Source organism: Centruroides sculpturatus, unplaced genomic scaffold, assembly GCF_000671375.1.
Source record: "Centruroides sculpturatus isolate CEXI.00-Female unplaced genomic scaffold, Cexi_2.0 scaffold16, whole genome shotgun sequence".
Classification (NCBI taxonomy): domain Eukaryota; kingdom Metazoa; phylum Arthropoda; class Arachnida; order Scorpiones; family Buthidae; genus Centruroides; species Centruroides sculpturatus.
This window is the reverse complement of record NW_019384548.1, coordinates 1208224-1227181: the sequence shown is the minus strand read 5'-3', so window position 1 is coordinate 1227181 and position 18958 is coordinate 1208224. Positions and strand designations below refer to the sequence as shown.

General features: G+C 27.3%; 1 protein-coding gene across 1 annotated transcript in view; it reads left to right on the top strand.

Annotated features, from left to right (window-relative positions):
• LOC111623563 (trafficking protein particle complex subunit 8-like) overlaps positions 1–18958 on the top strand; it is a 114325-nt gene that overhangs the window by 24974 nt on the left and 70393 nt on the right. The window contains exons 2-7 of the mRNA XM_023366178.1: positions 4215–4415; positions 4497–4586; positions 8827–8928; positions 9175–9356; positions 12886–12973; positions 17343–17425. Of these exons, the coding sequence (XP_023221946.1) occupies positions 4215–4415; positions 4497–4586; positions 8827–8928; positions 9175–9356; positions 12886–12973; positions 17343–17425 (746 nt within the window). The remainder of the gene's footprint in view (positions 1–4214; positions 4416–4496; positions 4587–8826; positions 8929–9174; positions 9357–12885; positions 12974–17342; positions 17426–18958) is intronic.

The following is an 18958-nucleotide window of genomic DNA, read 5'->3' as shown; positions in this document are numbered from 1 at the left end:
TTTTTGAAATTCATATTATTGTGAGAAATTGAAAGATTAATTTTTTTTTAAAACTTCTATAGTACCTTTAGAGTACTACACATGATCTGATCAAGATGCAAGAAATCAACTGTATTGTACCATGTTCTCTTGTTTTTGTTGAAAAAGTACTTGTCCATAATTCACCTGAGATATAGTGGAAACCAGTTTAAATGAGTTTTACGTAATCAGACTCTGCTGTATTACATGTTCAGGGAATCAAATAAAATATTATAATATTTTTAATTTTAAGTTCAAGTTTAGATAATTATGAACAGCATAATTTTAAAATTTCTAATGATAATGTAAATAAATTTAAATTACTTCTTGACTTAGGTTTAGGTAATGCATACTAAAAAATTTCCACATAAAACAACTCAGTTTAGCATTTTTCTTTAGATTAATATTTATATTTTAGAAAATGTAGTGCTAAGAATATAGATGATAGCCTTCTTTTGTGTGATTATTGCTAAAAGAGAATTTTACAAGTATTATGATAAATTCATTTTTAAAGTAGTTTACAAGTAAGATGTTAGAACAGTAAACTGCTAGTGGTTTTTAAAAATTTTAGTTTCATCATCAGAATATTAATCAAAAATGCAAATTAAAAATGAAATCAATTTTTTTTAGTGTTAAATATAATAATAAAAATATGATTAATAAGGCATTTTTGAAAGTCAGAAATTAGTCAAGTCAATTGAAAACAGTTCATTAAAAATTATTAGTCCAATGGGTTATTTATATGACAGTTTAGTATGCTATAAATGTGCACTCTATAAGTAGATCTTTTCTATGAAAATACTGGCTCACCAAATTTATTTAATTATTATTATTATTAACTGTATTAACAAAAGAAAGAAGAGGGGATCTATAAAAGGTCAAAGAATCCTAGAATTTTTATAGTCTAAAAAGTTTTGAGACCCTAACATAATTCTATATTCTAATGCAGGGATCACCAAACTATGGCCTGTGAGGTCAGTTCATCCAGCCCACCATCACACTGTGCCACAATGAGCTAAAATATAATGTATTTATATGGAAATATCATAGATTGCAGATGAACTTACTATGTAGAAAAATTAAAGTAAGTATAAGAAAAATGGCAAAATTGGTCCAATCTGATTTTTGCCTTTGACAGTAATGTAATATTTAGGAAAATCAGTGAAATGATAAATTTGGTGATTTTTTGTGATATTATTGGATATCAGAGTGCTTTTTGTGTAAGTACCTGCAATGAAGTTTTTAAGAAAAGCGATTATGAGCCTGCTGCAGTGATCGTGTTTGTGTATTGGTAAATAAATATGTTGGATTTCTTTATTTTTTTGTGTATTCAATATACTATATTGAACAAAATGGTTATGCAGCCCATGCTTGTCATTTGCTCAGTTATCTGGCCCGCTGTGAAAAAAGTTTGGTGACCCCTGTTCTAATGTGAAAAAATAAAAGTTCTCAAAAACATTTGCTTTTTCATCTGATCCTTTAATAATAGGTTGGTTGTGTAATAATGAACCCATCTCTTCAATTTAATAATTTTGTGTATAGATCTTTTGGAGTATTAAAATTTCAGATAAAAATAGGAGTGGTCCTGAACAATGTAAGCATAATGTTAATGATTAATAAGAATGAATTGTATGTCAAAACATGCTATGAAATAAAAAGATATAAAACAATATTATAAAACAATTTTAAAAAATGAATAAAATGAAATTCAAATTTAAATACTACATATTTATAAAATTATATGAACATATAATATTATTCCATATATTGTACTTACTTGTGTACTCTATATAATTACTTATGAAAATACTAATCAAATAATCAAGTTGGATTTATTATTGGGCTTGAATATTTGATTAGTAATATGATTTGGATTTGGTTTCTTATGTACTTATAAGAATATTTTGTGACTTGTTGAAATCAACAAAAATTACATCATATCTAGATAGATTACTGATTGACATAACAATAATAAAATCTGTAACCTGAATTATACGTTAAGCAAAAATCAAACTGCCAGAATAATTTTTATGGATTATTTTTTGGGGCAAGTTTATTAAGATATCTTAGAAATCTATATCTTTAAAACTATAAGTTTATTAAATTTTAGGTTTCGAAATAATTAATAAAATAATTTAATAGTTTGATTGCTTCACTAGTAATTAATATTTCATAATTTTAATAAATTTACAAAAAAATCTTTCATTGTCACTTGCATAATAACGTTAATATTTAATGCAGAAGTCTACATAAAATATTAAAAAAAAACTTCAAAATGTAAACATTTTTGGTATTCTTAATGCCATTTGCAAGCTTTTTTTTTTGTTAAAGAAGAGAATTCTATGTTTCTAAGCAATGTGAATATGCTCTCCTTATCAGGAAATTCAGTGTGTTAATTTTGTATCTCATTGGGTCATTTGAATGTGCTGGGATGTATGGTGGTTTCATATTGGTTTTTGTATATGTCTTTGTGGATCTGGCCTCCTGTTAGAAGAATTATTTCAATTAGAAGAAACTCAGAAGACAGGGGTATGTAGAACACTTGCCACAGACAATAATTTTCCTGTCAGCATGGAATATGTAAGCTACATTTCAAGAACATTCAGCAAATGAATTCAAGAACATAAATATGGTATTTTCAAAAAGAAGTATACTATGGCATTATCAGAATTTGCATTGGAGGAAGGCAATATATAGTACAATGAGAGAAGGCTAGAATCATTAAGTAAGTTCATGACAAATATGCCAAGTTATTTGAAACATACAAAGCAACAAAAAAGATGCAACAATCATTTTTAACACATGGAAATTTGTGATAGAAAATAATGGCAGCATTATTTTCAACTACACATTGCAACTATGACAATGCTGATTCAAATTAATTCAAAACATGTCACTGATAAATGGTCTTAAAAGAAATGTAATGCATCAAATTTGACATACAGTAAGACCATGCTTAGTGCGGGAGATGCGTTTCTAGACAACAAAGCACTAAGCAAAATAGTGTTAAATGAGGTCATTTTAACATAGAGTAAATAGGAAAAGGGGAACACCCGATCAAAAATAAGAAAATTTTACTATAATTTTAAGTTATTTTTATATTAATTTGCATAATAATATATCTTAAATAACACACAAACATATACACACAGAAATGTAAAGTTCATTTTTTGTGATGAAGGTCCTGGCTCTTCTGAAATTTTTGTTTTTTGCGATAAAGTCATGTAGTTTCATTTGTTGCTTTTTTTCTTTCTTTAAGCAAATGTTGGTAGCAGAAGATCGTATCCAAAATGCCTCGTTTTGCTTTTGTACTCTTTTCAAAATCTGGATCATTTGCTACAATTTGATCAATAATTTTGATTATTGTTACCAAAACTTCTACTAAAGAAATCTGTAGAGAAATTCTTTGGGTTCTTCATTTTCAGAATCTCTATATTCCAGTTCAACATGAATTCCTTGTTCTGCGAGTTCTTGAAGGTCATCATTGGTAAGGCTCTCACCAGAAACCTGCAGTAACTTCTCAATATCCTGCTCATCTATATCTCCTAGTCCTGCTGTATCGATTAGCTCTTCTCATTGAGAATTCTTGAATACCTTCAGCCATAACTTCTTCCACACTTTGTTCATGTAGTTATCAGTTAATTCTTGCAAAGAGAAGTAGTCAATATTGCCTATGGCATCCATGATGATATATTTTTTTCCAAAATTGCACCAAACAAACAGATTTAAGGAAAGTACATCACTATGATGAATTGCCGCCTTTTGCTGATTGGTTTGTGCTTGGGAATAATTGTATTATATATGAATAGATTAGTGTAAATTTTGAACATATTTTAGGCTTCGAGCAGACCACATTATATTGAATCAGCGTTAAGCAAGGTCTTACTGTATTTGAATTAGAGAAGCCTGAGGAAGGTTATAAAGAATCTGAAAATGTTAGTTGAAAAGGAAAATTAATGTTGGAGTGAAAAGTTAGATAAATTTTAGATTATTTTAATAACTTTAAACTTATATAAGGAGAAGTTTAGAAATACAATATGGAATATATGAAAAAAATGTTTTTATAAACTGTAGAGTCAGTTTAACATTTTCAGTATAATTATAAATTTTTCTTGAAATTTTGAACACTTTTTTTCTCTCTAAAATTTCATATTATTATTTATTGAAATTTTCATTTTTGTATTTTCCATTTCCAGTTACAATTAGAGATCCTTCAAATATAAGTTTTACTATTAGAAGTCTACATATTATTGTAAGAGATATGAAATATCAATCACCTTCACCAGTAACTGCAAAGAAAATGATGCATGATGCTGTTTTAAATACTTATACAATTGCAACAGATGATGTATTATGTAACCGGCTAAATAATGGAAATTATTCCTTAAAATATTTTTGTAAGTATTTGTATTTCTTTAATTTTCAAAACTACTACAATTTTTAATAATTTATTTTCTGTAACTATTTTCTTATTTTAGCTTCCACACCATGGTTTGAAGCCTATAGAGAAGTATTTTTTCAAGTAATGTATCCCTCTGAACATGAATTTACACACCATTATTTAGCTTGTATCCTTAAATAATGATGAAAATATTTTCATATAAAATTTATAAATAATTTACTGCTAAACATTTTTTTTCACAATGGAAAAAAAAATCAAATATAAAGTAATTATATAAGGCAGGTTCAGTAGAAAACCTAAAAACTGCTTAACAATATTTATTTTTTGCTTTTTATTGCATTTTATAACAAAATAAATATATAATTGAAGACATTAGTTCTTATATATATTATTACTATTTTAACAACTACAGGCATACCTTGACTTACGTCGTTTCGAGTTACGTCGTTCCCGATTATACGTCGTTTGTCAAAAAAGTATATGGAAAAATAAAAATCAAGTTTAAGTCATTTTATTCGACTTTACGTCTGTCTGCCACAAATATTGAAGTCGTAATATCACTAGAAAAACGTTTAAAGCACATAAAATCATATTAAAATATATACAAGTATGTACTGTATTTACAGTACATGCATTCGTGAATTTAAATTACTTTTTTTCTGTACTATATTAAAAAACTAAAATTTATTTGTTTGTAAGCTTAAAATAGATTTTTATTAACCACATATTATTAAAAATGCATTAATAGATAAAATACAGAACCGGGAATGGTAATTTATGGTTTAGCCTAGTGATAAGTAGATTCGGAGACAAGTAAATTCGACTTACGTCGTTCTCCTGGAACCAATTACCGATGTAAGGCGAGGTATACCTGTACATGAATATTCTCATTTCAAGATGAAAGTCAGAAAGCTACATAAAAAACTGGAATCTTAGCATATGATGTACTGTAATTCGAAGCATTTCTGTCTTAGTTGTTTTAATTCATGTTACAAAAGCTACATCCATGTAATCATCTGCTTGGACTTACCAGCATTTTAAACGTACATTTGAAAATCATGATTGCTGAAATAGATATTTGGGAGCAGTTTTTAGACGAGTAATAATTGTAAAGCTTTTTTATAACAACTTCAATCAAGCTGAGACTATCCTAATCTTAAAGAATCTCCTTTAATAATTTTGCCAACAGAATTAATAAAATTATCTTGCCAAGTTAATTGACTTTATAATAAAGTATCAATGTCAGGTATGATATGACTAGAAAAACACTTGAGAATGTAATCCTGCATCACTTTTAAATGGATAAAACTGATTCTTTAGACAGATGAAGATTTTTGTATCTAAAAAATTTTATCCTCAGACCTGTATAAGATAAAGGTGAGTCAGTTCTCTGTTTCCTTTGCAAATAAATTCCAAAACATTGAAAGTAAATTTTGAATATTATATAAGCTTATATAAGCTTATATTGATAAAGCAATCATTCCTGTTAGAGCCATACCATACCATTTTGCCATTTTAGACTTTCTCAATTCCAAGTAGCCCTTCAAACATCAAATATATTACAGATATTATTTATGTTAAAATTTTTTGGTCACTTTTATTTGATTTTTTTAATCACAAAAATCACTTTTGATCAGTGGTAGTTAGTCTTCTTGATGATTTAAGACATGACTCAATAATTATATTGCTAGTAGGTTATAAATGCCAGCTCTTTTCAACACTGTAAAGTAAATTTTTTGATTAAAATAATTATACATGTTTAAAATGATATTCCTAAATTGATCTTGTGAAGTTTTGTCCACTTTACATACGGGGTAGTCCCAGAAGTATCCAACCTAACAAAGAAGACACACAAAATTTGGGAAAACATATCTTTATTTCTCAACGTAGTCTCCTTCTAGCTCAATACACTTTTCCCAGCAATGTTCAATAGCTATGATACCCTGTTTATAGTGAGAATTGTCAAGCTTCTCAAAATAGCCATCAACCCTCTTCATTGTTGGCAAATCTTTTACCACAGAGCCATTTTTTCAAGTTTGGAAAGAGAAAATAATCCGAGGGGGCTAAGTCTGGCGAATAGGGTGCATGAGAAAGTAATTCAAACCTTAACTCCTTGGTTTTGGCCACTGCGATAACAGATGTGTGAACTGGTGTGTTGTCTTGAAGAAACAACGCTTTCTTTTTTGCCAAATACGGCTGTTTTTTCTTGATTTCATCACTCAAGTGCTGCAATAAGTTTGCGTAATACTTGTCGTTTATTGTTTTTCCTTTTTGAAGATAAGCAATGAAAATTATCCTATGCACATCGCAAAAAACTGATGCCATGACCTTGCCAGCAAATGGAACTGTCTTTGCCTTCTTTAGAGCCGATTCTTCCTTTTGGTCCATTTTTTCGACTGTTCTTTCATCTCCGGCGTAAAGTGATGGACCCATGTTTCATCCATGGTTATGAATTGATGCAAAAACTCGGCTTTATTGCTGCGAAACATCGCCAAACACTTGATTGAATCATCCTCACGATGCTGTTTTTGTTCCACTGTGAACAAACGTGGCACCCATCTTGCGCAAAGCATTCTCATGCTCAAATTTTCAGTCAAAATGCAATGTACAGCACTTTTTGAAATGCCTACCATGTCTGCTAGCTCTCACACTTTGAGTTGACAGTCATCCAATACCACTTTGTGGATTTATTTCACCATTTCTGGCATGGTCACCTCATTTGGTCAACCACTGCGATGCTTGTCTTGGCAGCTCGTACAGCCTTGTTTAAACTCTGCCACCCAATATTTTATTGTTGTAAATGAGGGAGCAGACTCTCCCAGAGTAGAATCTAGCTCAGCTTTAATATTGGTTGGACTGAGACCTTTCAAATGAAAGTATTGTATCACATAACAATGACCAATTTTTCCATGTTTACAAATTAACTAAGATTATTCACTGTTGATGGCTGTCAAACAAATACTAAACAACATAGCATCTTCAAACTTCAAACTTAAGCTTTATAAAGTTGGTATTTTTGACCACAGTAATTTTTTCAAACAACTACTGCCATCGATACATCAGATCAGGTACTTCTGGGATGACCCTTGTACAACATAATTACTTTATTCTATTTTGCTAACAAAATTGAAACTAAAGATGACATCATTACCATTTTGCTTTATTTGTCTCATTTTCTTTTTTGCTGGATCACCAGACTTTGGGAAAGTATGGTGATCCAGCAGAAAATGACCCTCTGGACTTGGGACCTTAAAACTGCAAAGAAATGCAAAAAAAATTGGGGTGTGTTGTGGGGGGCACAATTTTGTTCACCCTCTTGTGAAGCTCCTGTTAATAACTCCTGTGCTTTTGTTAAACATTTCTGAAATTTGCAGGGAGGATTGATGGTATTAAATTTTGGTGTTTAAAGGTCAGAGGGGTGGGGGAGATAAAGGGTGTCATGTATATCTCCAGTAGGATTGGACTTAATGACAATTTTACTCATTATTAGCATTCACAGTTTTTATAAAATCCATCCCTACCCTCAAAATTAGACTTTTGCCATTTTATAATAATTAAAAATTAGAAAGTTTTTAATAGTAAATGTCATAACAGATGGTACCACCAAATGTTGCCAGAAAAGTTAAGCAACTCGTTAAATTTTACAGAGTATAAAATAATTTTATATTAATTAAAGAAATATTTGTATACAATTTAAAATATTAAATCATTTTTTTGAAACAGAAGACAATAGTAAAATTTTTGTGTAACATTTCTAAACAGTAAATAGTTGAATAAAATAGAATTTCAGCTTCTATTATATGGCGTAACATTACAATCCATAAGGTCTTTATCATATAAGGAATCTCATCTTTGGATGAACAAGATATAATTAATGATATTTTAATACTTAATGCAGTTTAGGTAGTTCCTCTTTAAATACTGTTTTTTTTTTTGTTTCACTGATTTTATAATTACATCTAAAATGAATTATTAATGAATATAAAATGAAAGAAATGGAATGTTTGAGAGGTTACCTTCAAAACTGAATACAGATTAAGTGACATATTTTCAATAGCAAATTTAGAAGCATGAAGTGTTCTGTGGTATGAATTACAAGAAATTTTTATTTTCGTTTTAGCAAGTTTTTGCAGATTATATTCAGGAAATTACAGGTTAATCAGAAACATTTTACATGAGAGTATGTTATGAAATAAGATATGCTATCATATAAGGTGTATCATCAATGTATTGAAAAAATATTGTTTGACAGTTGCACATTAAAAACAATTAATGTATTAAATTGAACTAGCATTCAAATATATCATTGCCTTAAATGAAATAATTTTAATATGTCTGAATAACTTTAAAAAATTACTGAAATTTTTTTTTCTTTCAAAAATATAGATTCCTTAACATTTTTTTAGGTATATTTGTAGTATCATCCAGTCATGTTGATCCTATAGGACAAATTAATGAATTAAATCATCAACAAGAACAATATCAACAGCAGTCTTCTAGTCATAGTGGTACTATATTAAAAAACTAAAATTTATTTGTTTATCCATTTTCAAATTAAGATCNTGTTTGTACTCTGTATGCAATGTGCTGTAATGTTAAGTTTAATTTACATTTTAATAAAATGTTTAAATAAAAAATTTATAATAATAAATATTTTTGTTAATAATAATCACAATGTAAAAATGTTGGTATATAAAGAATGTTTTATTATAAATTATTAAATAATAATAATTAAAACAATTTTAATTTTATTTACAGGGCAGAAGCAGTTTATCAAAATATGAAAAGTACATATGGTGCTGGTGTTTGTCATTTGTTACAGATAAATTCAAAGACACTTAATGAGATGAATAATTTAGAAAAAGATGAAAATGACGAATCTGTGAATCTCCCTGATCCATGGAGTCAGTTTTTAGCAAAGACAATTGATCATAATGTAATTATAAGTATTTATTTAAAATTCTTTTAAAAATAATTCTGATTTTAGTAGGAAAAATTAAATTATAAATAAATTAGTTTTAAAAATATTATGGTATATAAGCTATATTCAATTCTCCACATCACAAAAAAATCCCATAAATGGTAACACTGATTCTAATAACTGATCCATGATATAAGTATTGAAATAACAAATATAAGTATTGAAAATATAATAAAGTATTATATTTTTAATTAATGAAATTATCAATAGTCTGTTATATTGTCCATCTAGTCACATTTTAATAGAAACTTAAATTTTTATTTTAAAAATCATCATTCAGTAATTAGATTTGATTGCCATAAACAGTATCTTAACTATTATTTTTTATTTTGAATCAGATAGTCAATGACAATAAAACTCAAATTTATTATATTAATTAAGCATTTTTAGAATTCAAAACATAATTCTGAGAAGTGAAAATTATAACTAAAAATAAATTATCTTCTTAAAAAAATGTTTTGATTTTAGTGATTAAATTTTAAGTTTTGAAGGTATTTAAAGAAATATATTTATTGATTATTATAATTTAGGAGTTATAGTTATAAGTTATAAAATTATAATGTATTTTTTCTTTTCATAATTTTTTTTGCTTCTTTTTGTAATGAGAAGGAAAATAACTGGAAAATTTTTCATGAATTCCTTCTTATAAATAATGAAACAAATTTTCCTAAGGAAATACAGTTTATTTCAGGAAAAGTACATTTTTTTGGATATATTAAGGGCTACATAATGTTATTTTATATTTATTACACCAAAAGGAGTAAGAAGTAGAAGTATATAAAATAAACATATAAATTAATACATTTTAGGAATGTTAAAAAGTTTTTCAAAATACAACTTGAAAACTTTCAGTGTGCTAACTCACTAAGTAATAAGTTAACTTCTGATTAATAAAAATTAGAGTATGAACTAATTAGAAAACAGCCAAGCAACACAGTCTTTTGGAGAAACAATGTAAACATTTGCTAGGAGATTACATTACAAGAGAAAGTAGCTGAAAAATGCAGAGTAACGGTTTATAATTCAAAACTGGTATAAGTTTTTAACGAGAGTTAAAATGTTTAGCAGTGAGTTTAGCATATAAAATGAGAGTTTAGCATATAAAAATAAAAAAAAAAGTGGAACATTGTGTTAATTGTCTTTTAAAACATCTCAGAAGTAATAAAGATAGAATAAAATACAATACAATAGGAATATGTTAAGTTCCATTGATATACAAATGATACAAAGAAAATATATTAGAAGAATGATGAAAATTTTAAAAGAGTGAAGGAAAATTTAATTAAGCATTTTATATTTAATTAAACCTTAAAAATTATAATTTATAATTAACAAAAATTAAAATTGTCATGATTAATTCTAATGATTCAGTTATTTAAAGTTATTTCTTTTGCTATCTTATTATTATTATTATTATTATTTTTTAAATTTATTACTTCAAACTTGTCAACTGAACTAAAACAATTTTTACTTTAATTATAACTATTCAGCCATTTATGACGTGATTATTGAATGTTTTTCATTACAATTTATTAATAATAAATTTTTTATAATGAGACAATAATTTCGTGTAATTATACTGTAGGAACATCAACAATTTGTGTTTTTTTTAAATCTGATCATTGTTCCTTTTCTGATAATTCTAAATTTATCTGCATTCTAATGAGTTTTATTTATTGTTTGAATTTCAATTGAAGATAAATTATTTTTTGTAAAATTTTCCTTATATTTTGTTAAGTTTGTAAGATATAATAGATGTTGTTTTGTCTTATAATTTTTATTCTGATATTAAATATTATTTATTATTATTTTAAAAATATTATTTCCGTAAAATGGTTTCAAACTTTGTGTTATGTCCTTTGAATTTTCTCAAATATTAAGTTTTGTTTTTTCACTAATTTTGATTAATGGTGCTGCAACTGATGAAAAGAGACTATTTTTATAATAACAGTTTGCTTTTTTAGATAATCCATATAGTGTTCTACAAACTTTTCATTTCAATATGTTATATACAGGGGGAGAGGTGCAAAAGTAGGTATACAATTATTATTATGGAAAAAAACATACAGGGAGAAAATAGGAAAATAAAACATTTATTTTTATGTACAAATTAAATCAGAAATAAGGAATATGGACTAATGAAAGATAATAAAAATAATAATAATGAACACCAAACATTTGTATTTCTCAGATTCTCAACTGTACATTTACTTTTGCACCCCCCCATATTGTCTATTTTTGCATATTGTCTGCAGACTATACAGTGAGAACAGTTACTGGTAATGACATAACATAGGGCACATTTTAAAGTACAAATTCTACTTGGTGTGTGTGCTTGATGTTGGTGATGTTTCAATGAAACTCTAATTAAATACATGAAGGAAAGAGTTTATTATGTGAAGAAAATGGTTCCCAGCTATATCAATGTTTCTAAATCTTCTTGAGTGTTTAAATTGTGGATTAAAAGATGAAATGATTCAAATAATTGTCCATCTGAAGCAATCTAAGAAAAATATTTCAGATAAGATGTCACTAGCAACATTCATAACTTTGATTCTAGAAACAGCCATTTTGTTGTACATGAATCAGTCGGAATGTCTGACAAAAGTAAGAATAATGAGGACATCATTCCTGTTTAACTTGTTTGACTTTATGAACTTAGTAACGGGAAATCCTTATGGATCAGTTATTGGAATCAGTGTTGCCATTTGTGGGACTTTTTGATTTGGAGAATTTTTGATGTAATGATAAGGTAGGGGAGGGATCATGAGAAATTTTATTTTTCAGTTAATTGGAGTTTATTTTTGAGGAATACTTGTTACTAGATTGGTATAACTGCTGTTTTGTAGTGAGGTCTGAAATACAGAAATGGAGTTGTTACTGATGTTCTACTGTTAGTAAACATGAAGAGTTGCACAATGAAAATGCTGATGAAGGGAGTTGCATTATCAATAAACTCATCATAGTCATACAATAATGGTAATGAATTTAATGGTTGGAATTTCAATTGTTCCTGAAAAATGCAACACAAATGTAGAAATGATTTGAAATAAAACAGTTATTAGTATCAGAAAGAATTTTTAATTTAATTTGTACATAGTCCATACATCCTGATGAGATAAAGTTTTTAAATATATAGTCTGCAGACTATCACTGCAGGATAGGGTAAGCCCTTTATTATTTAGTTTTCATGAAATTAGTTCTTTTCAATTCAATAATTTAATTATTTTATATATAATTGTCTGATATTTCAAACTGTTCTATATAATAACAACAACAATAACAAAAAATGTTAAAATCAGTTAAAGTTACGATTAAAATTACTATTGAACTTTTTTGTTGTTTAAGAAAATATTGTTCAGAACATCGTATTTTATATAATGTGAAGGACTAATGTATTCAGTAATTCCTAGTAGCATTAAAAATTTATGAAAAATATTTTTTAAATTTCTACTTATATATATCAAGATAATTTATTTTCTAGACATCTGAAAATGAAGCAAGTAAGTTTCCTGAAGAAAATCATTTCTCATTTCCTGAACACATTTATGAAGATCAACCAGAAGAAATTGGTATATAAAATTTTTAAATGTTTATGATTTAATACTGATATTTTCAAAAATAAATAACATGATTTTAGAGATGATAATATAGTCTTTAATTTTAAAAAATCACATCATTTCATTTAGTTTACATTTTATGCAATCATAATTTTTAAATTTATTATTAAAATGTTTATTTTGATTATACATTTGAGTAAAATTTCTTCTAGTGATAAATTTAAAAATATAATTATCTTAAAATAGTATTAAATAACATTAATAATTACATAACAGATTTTTTCTTATTTATGTAATTCTTCTTTTTATTTGTGCTTAATATTATTTTCTGATGAGAAGGTTGTCTGTTAAATCTATTAAATCATTTATTATAAAGATCTTTAACATTTAAAATTTCTTCTATTCAGATATGCATATGTTTATCACAAGACAATAAATATTCATCTTGTTCAGTGTTTTGTCAACTGTATGGTTTAATTTTATGAAAACAAATCTATTCAAAATGTGAATTGAATGAAGCCAAATATTCTAAAATAAACCATAAACATTATGAATTTTAAATTTGAAGTGTAAATAATAGTATGCTTGATAAGTAGATGCTAGGGTTAAAACTGTCCAATCCTAACATATTACAAACAGCATTTTAAAGTATTTTAGTTCAATTTTTACTTAGTTATTACAGAACAGATAATTAATCTTGCAGTTAGGATAAAAACTGTTTTAAAAATAAAAAATCTGTCAACATATATAAAATAATTGTCTTATTTATTGAACGTCAAACTTTTGTGAATTAGTGATATTTCAATCTTAGTGATGTGATTTATTGAATAGTCTTTATATATAAATAAATAAAATGAGAAATTCTAGTATTTTTATTTTATTCAATGTAAAGTTGAAATAAAAATACACTGTAGATCTGCTACAGTGCAAAATTTTTATAACAAAGGTTGAATGAAAATAAATAACAAACAATGAATACAACATTTCTGCATTAAAATTTGCAACCATATGGAATTATGTCATTTCTCATCTGCATGAAGTATAATACTCTTTAACATATTGTAGAAAAGAAAAAAAGAAATATTAACGTTAAAAATATTTTATTTTCATTTAACGTTTAAATTGTCATTCAAATGCAATTACAGTAGAGCATTGATTATCCGACTCGATTGGGGTTGGTCGGATAACTGAAAAAAACGGATAACCGAAAAATATGAAAAAATACATTAGTATAGTATATTGTTATATCCCATGTAATTAGTATATTAGTATATTGCTATTAACCTACTTCGCGTTGAATTTTAATCGATGTTAAGCCTAACAAAAATATTTTAAAAATAATAATGGTTGCTATTGTATCGTTAAAAATTAGAAAATTAAGCCTCATTTAAATACTGGTTCCCTTCCATGGTCGAGCCATGTTGCCAGCTAAAACACGTAAAAATACTATTAAAGTAGCCAAGACATAGCCAAATATTGTAGTGCCACATCACTAGCGGACATTTGAATTTGCCGACTAGAAAGGTCAGTTAACCGATAATAACAGATTAACCAATGTGACGGTTAATCGGGAGTCAGATAATCGATGCCCTACTGTATTTGAATTTGTTTTTATTTCAATCTTTAATTAACCTATTCCATGTTGAAATTTTTCTTGTTGCGTATCATACCATGTTGAATTTTTGTTGATGTTAAGCCTAATGAAAATTACACATTTTTGAAAAAAATAATCATGGCTATTGTATCATTCAAAATTATTTTTTTATTTTGCACAAACAAAATAGGTATATTAATAACTGTAAAAACAAAACAAATTATATTTCGGAAGTTAGTTTTAATATAAAAATTATAACAGCTAGCAGTATCTAGTTTCAAAAATGTTCTGATGCTGAAACGAAATATCTCATGTCATTAGGTCACAACCTGAGATATGTTGGGAATACCAAGGAATAGGTTAACTGAGGAAGCTTTTCTTGCCAAAAAAGCAAAACTAATTTTAATTGATTAATAAAAGTACAGTAGACCCGCGGTAATCTGGCCCCTGTCTAATCCACACTCCATATAATCTGACATGCTTATATGCAGTTCAGTATGCAATGGACTGAAGAGAATGGTGCATCGTACAATGAACTTTTACTTCTGAGGAGACTGAGAGACAAGGCTTTACTCTCGCATTAAGCCAATGTAAAACAAAAGAAAATTGATGAATATTTGCATGCACCATAAAGTTATTTGTTTATCCATTTTCAAATTAAGATCATACATAGTATTTACCTTGGAAATACTTACATATGTTGTATGTAATTGATTGACATCAATATGTTTAGTTATTATTTTTTTGCAAGTGCTATAGCGTTAATGATGATAATTTTACAATAAACCCTATGCTATCTATTGTGTTGTTTAATTCACTAAGTCCGATATCGTATATTATGTAGTACATATAGATGTGATCTTACCATTTTTATAAGTATGTAATTTGTCAGATTACAAGGTACTCCTTTTCAAAAAAGTTCTGTACTATAAGGGGTCGGTTGACAGTATTCTATAATCTGACAAATTCGATCATCCGACACTGCCTTGCAAAATGTTTATTGGATTACCGCGGGTCTACTGTATTGTGGAAAATGTGAAATTATTTATTTTGATTCAACTATTTTTCATTAGATAAAGTAAGAAAGTTAATTCAATCCTAGTAAACAATCAAAGGTTGGCTCTCATTAGTCAGATGGCTAATCATTTAAGGCATTAGCCTATTGCTCTGAGGACCTGAGATCAAATTCAGCAAACAAGCCCAAGAATTTTACACAGGCAGTCTATCTTAGATATGTAGGGTCCCATCCCTCACCATCAGGCTGTTTCCAATATGGGCCTGGCCAAACCAATGATGAGCATGGAAAAAGGCACTCTTAGTGCTTACAAAGTGGAAAAAATAAAGGAAAAATTGTTTCAATTTCATATCTTTCAAATTTGAAAGAAATCTTTGATTTCAGCATCCAAAAAGATCAGTGTTATTTATTTCATATCTATTACAGCAAAATATATAAACTCAATACAGTATATTGTGGGCTCATTTATAACATTGACCAAATATTTGTATTTTATTATCCACATTATATAGTTCTTCAGTATATTGATGCAATTTTTTTAGACAATAAATTTATTCATGAAATGGTGTCTCTTAATACATGTTGTTGATAAACATTTGGACAGACCCTAAGATTTACTTATTTATTATAACTAATCATTTAAGATATTTTTTTATATTACATTAAATTGCCTGCTGAAAAATCAGTTTTCATTTGGGATTTTATTAGGTTATAAATAAAATGTTTTTAAATAATATACCTAGCTTTTTAAAGATATTTGTCAATGTTATTTATATATTTTGTTTTATGTTGTTATAAATATTGTAATAATTATTTCTATTATAATAGAATAAATGTAATTGTTTTACTGTATAAAGTGTGAAATTTGACAGTTTTTCTGTATTGTTTTATTTATATATTTTATTCAATTGCTATTTCTAAAAAATTATTGAAATTTTGTTTTTATTATTTATGTGTCAGTCATTTATATTATAACATAAATACAAAAAACTAAAAAAATATTATATACATTTATATCAATTCTTGATGATATTAAATTACAGTAGACCCCCCTATAACATGGTAGATACGTTCCATTTTATATGAATTCTGTGTTTTACGAGTCACTTAAATACATGAGCCATCACAGCCAGGCATGTGTGCAGTTTAAGGACTATGGCTGTTTGAAAGGTTTTCTTCCATAAAATTAATCGATTCTAGACTAATTTGATGCAACATTTCCAAATCATGTATAATTTTTTGGGAATAATCCATATAAACTATGCTATAAACAAAAAAATTGTAGGATTACTTACCGAGTGTGCACCATTTGACGACGCCATTGCTTAAGCTTGTTTTCGTCGCAGAGCAGTGCATTGAATGGCGGACGCGTGTTTTCTGATAAGTTATTTTTCTGTGAAAAATTTGCTGAACTTTGGAGACATCATTAATAAAAATATAATTTTTATGGCTGTTGAATAATAAATGTTTTTTAGTAGATCCGCTGCTCGTTTAAACTCAACTGTTTGTGCAATATCTGCTATTGGTCTAGATTCGACCGATCCTGTCGCGACATTAGTCAGTGATGACATTTTACCTAATTATACGAGTCTCTTTTAGCGTGTTTATACGAATACGATCGCAATTTTTTCACTGTGTTATACGAATCAATATTATATGAACCCATGTTATAGGGGTCTACTGTATTATTATAAGTTCAATAAAGTGAATTCAATTAGATTATATAAATGAAGCAAATAATGTATAATATTTTAAACATTAATTCTTTTCAGATGGTATTACAGAAAATAATTTATCAATTCAGCATCCTCTTTCTTTAAATACAGAAAATGAATTGCCAACATCAGATTCTTTTGTGAGTATTATGCAAAAAGTATAATATATTTTTTATTCACATATATTGAGAAATTTTAACTCTAAGCTCTGTAAATTTCTTTCTCTGTACTTGAAGATGAAATTGTTTTTATCCCTCAGGCTACAAAGGGAACTTGTATAGAAAAACTAGTTAAACAACTTTCTTTTTGGCTGATTTTGTCTCAAACAGATGAAGCCAATTTTGGCTGATTTCATGTTCAAAGAGTTAATAACATGGATATAACTAGATAAAATGTGTATATATTTATTCTAACAGTCTAATGGAGCAGCAATCTTTTAATTCATTGATGATAATCAGATCATTCCAATTGAAAGAAGCTTCATGATCTTTGTGCTAAAGCTGTATTTCCTGAATTATCTTTATACACTGGATTATGGTGCTCTTTTGTCCTTTTGCTTAATGATCTAAACATTTAACTATCAGTTTTATTATGTGGGCTCTGCATATATCAATAGATTATTAAAACAAGTTTTTAATTTCTGTGCTTTTTCATTTTTTTACAATTATAAGTTATTAAAATATTAACTAGGCTAAATTTTAGTTTTAGTACTTGAAAATATTACAAATTATCAATAGTTATGGCTATGAATTTATGTTTGACTTTATAGATTAAAATTTTTCTAAAAATGTCAATAATTATGTGGTTTATTCTGTTTAAATTTTGAACTGTATAGAGATTGTGTTTATTTTTCGACTTAATGAATGAATTTGGAAAAATAACAAAGGCTTTGTCCTGAAACAGTTGCTGACTGTGGAAATCTAAAATTCTTAAAGGTTGTATTTTGCTTGTAGTAAGCTTCATATAGTAAGCTTTATGTCACTTTTTCTTAGATAAAATTAGGAAACTTAATTTTTTGAACCTTGTAATATTGGAGGAAAATTTCACTTGTTACACAAATGGAATTATTTACTTAACTAGTAAAATATAGTTAGGGTACACAGTTACGGTATATCATGAGAATGTACACTAAGAAGGGATTTTTTGAAATTCCCTCGTGAATTAAGGATTAACCAGAAGAACTCAGCTTCTACTGTACTACTTTAGATGTAGTTTTTGTGTTTTTTTAGGAAATCAAACATATTTTTTAGAACCATCTAAAAATTCTCTAATTGTATCAGAAGAGTGGGGACCTAATTCTTGCACCCTGTGAAAATGGGTAAGATCAGCTATAATCTAATAATCTTAATATTCGCTGCCATTTCTTTTTGCCTAAGTGATGCTGGGCTCATTTGCTAGTTTTTAATATTTTAAAATGCATGTTTTAATTTTAATTATTTTTGGCATTTATGTAAAAACTAGCTGTTACCCGCGACTTCGTCAGCGGAGGGTTTGCAAGCAAACCCCATTTACATCCAATATTTCAATAACCATAGTAATTGTTATATAACACCTACCGCTGAAGAGAATTGCCGAAAATCAAACGAACTATTTTCAATTTGATCAATTTTCTGAAACGTTTACAATCGTTCTATAATCGAACCAATACGCAATAACAAATTCGAATTTAAAAC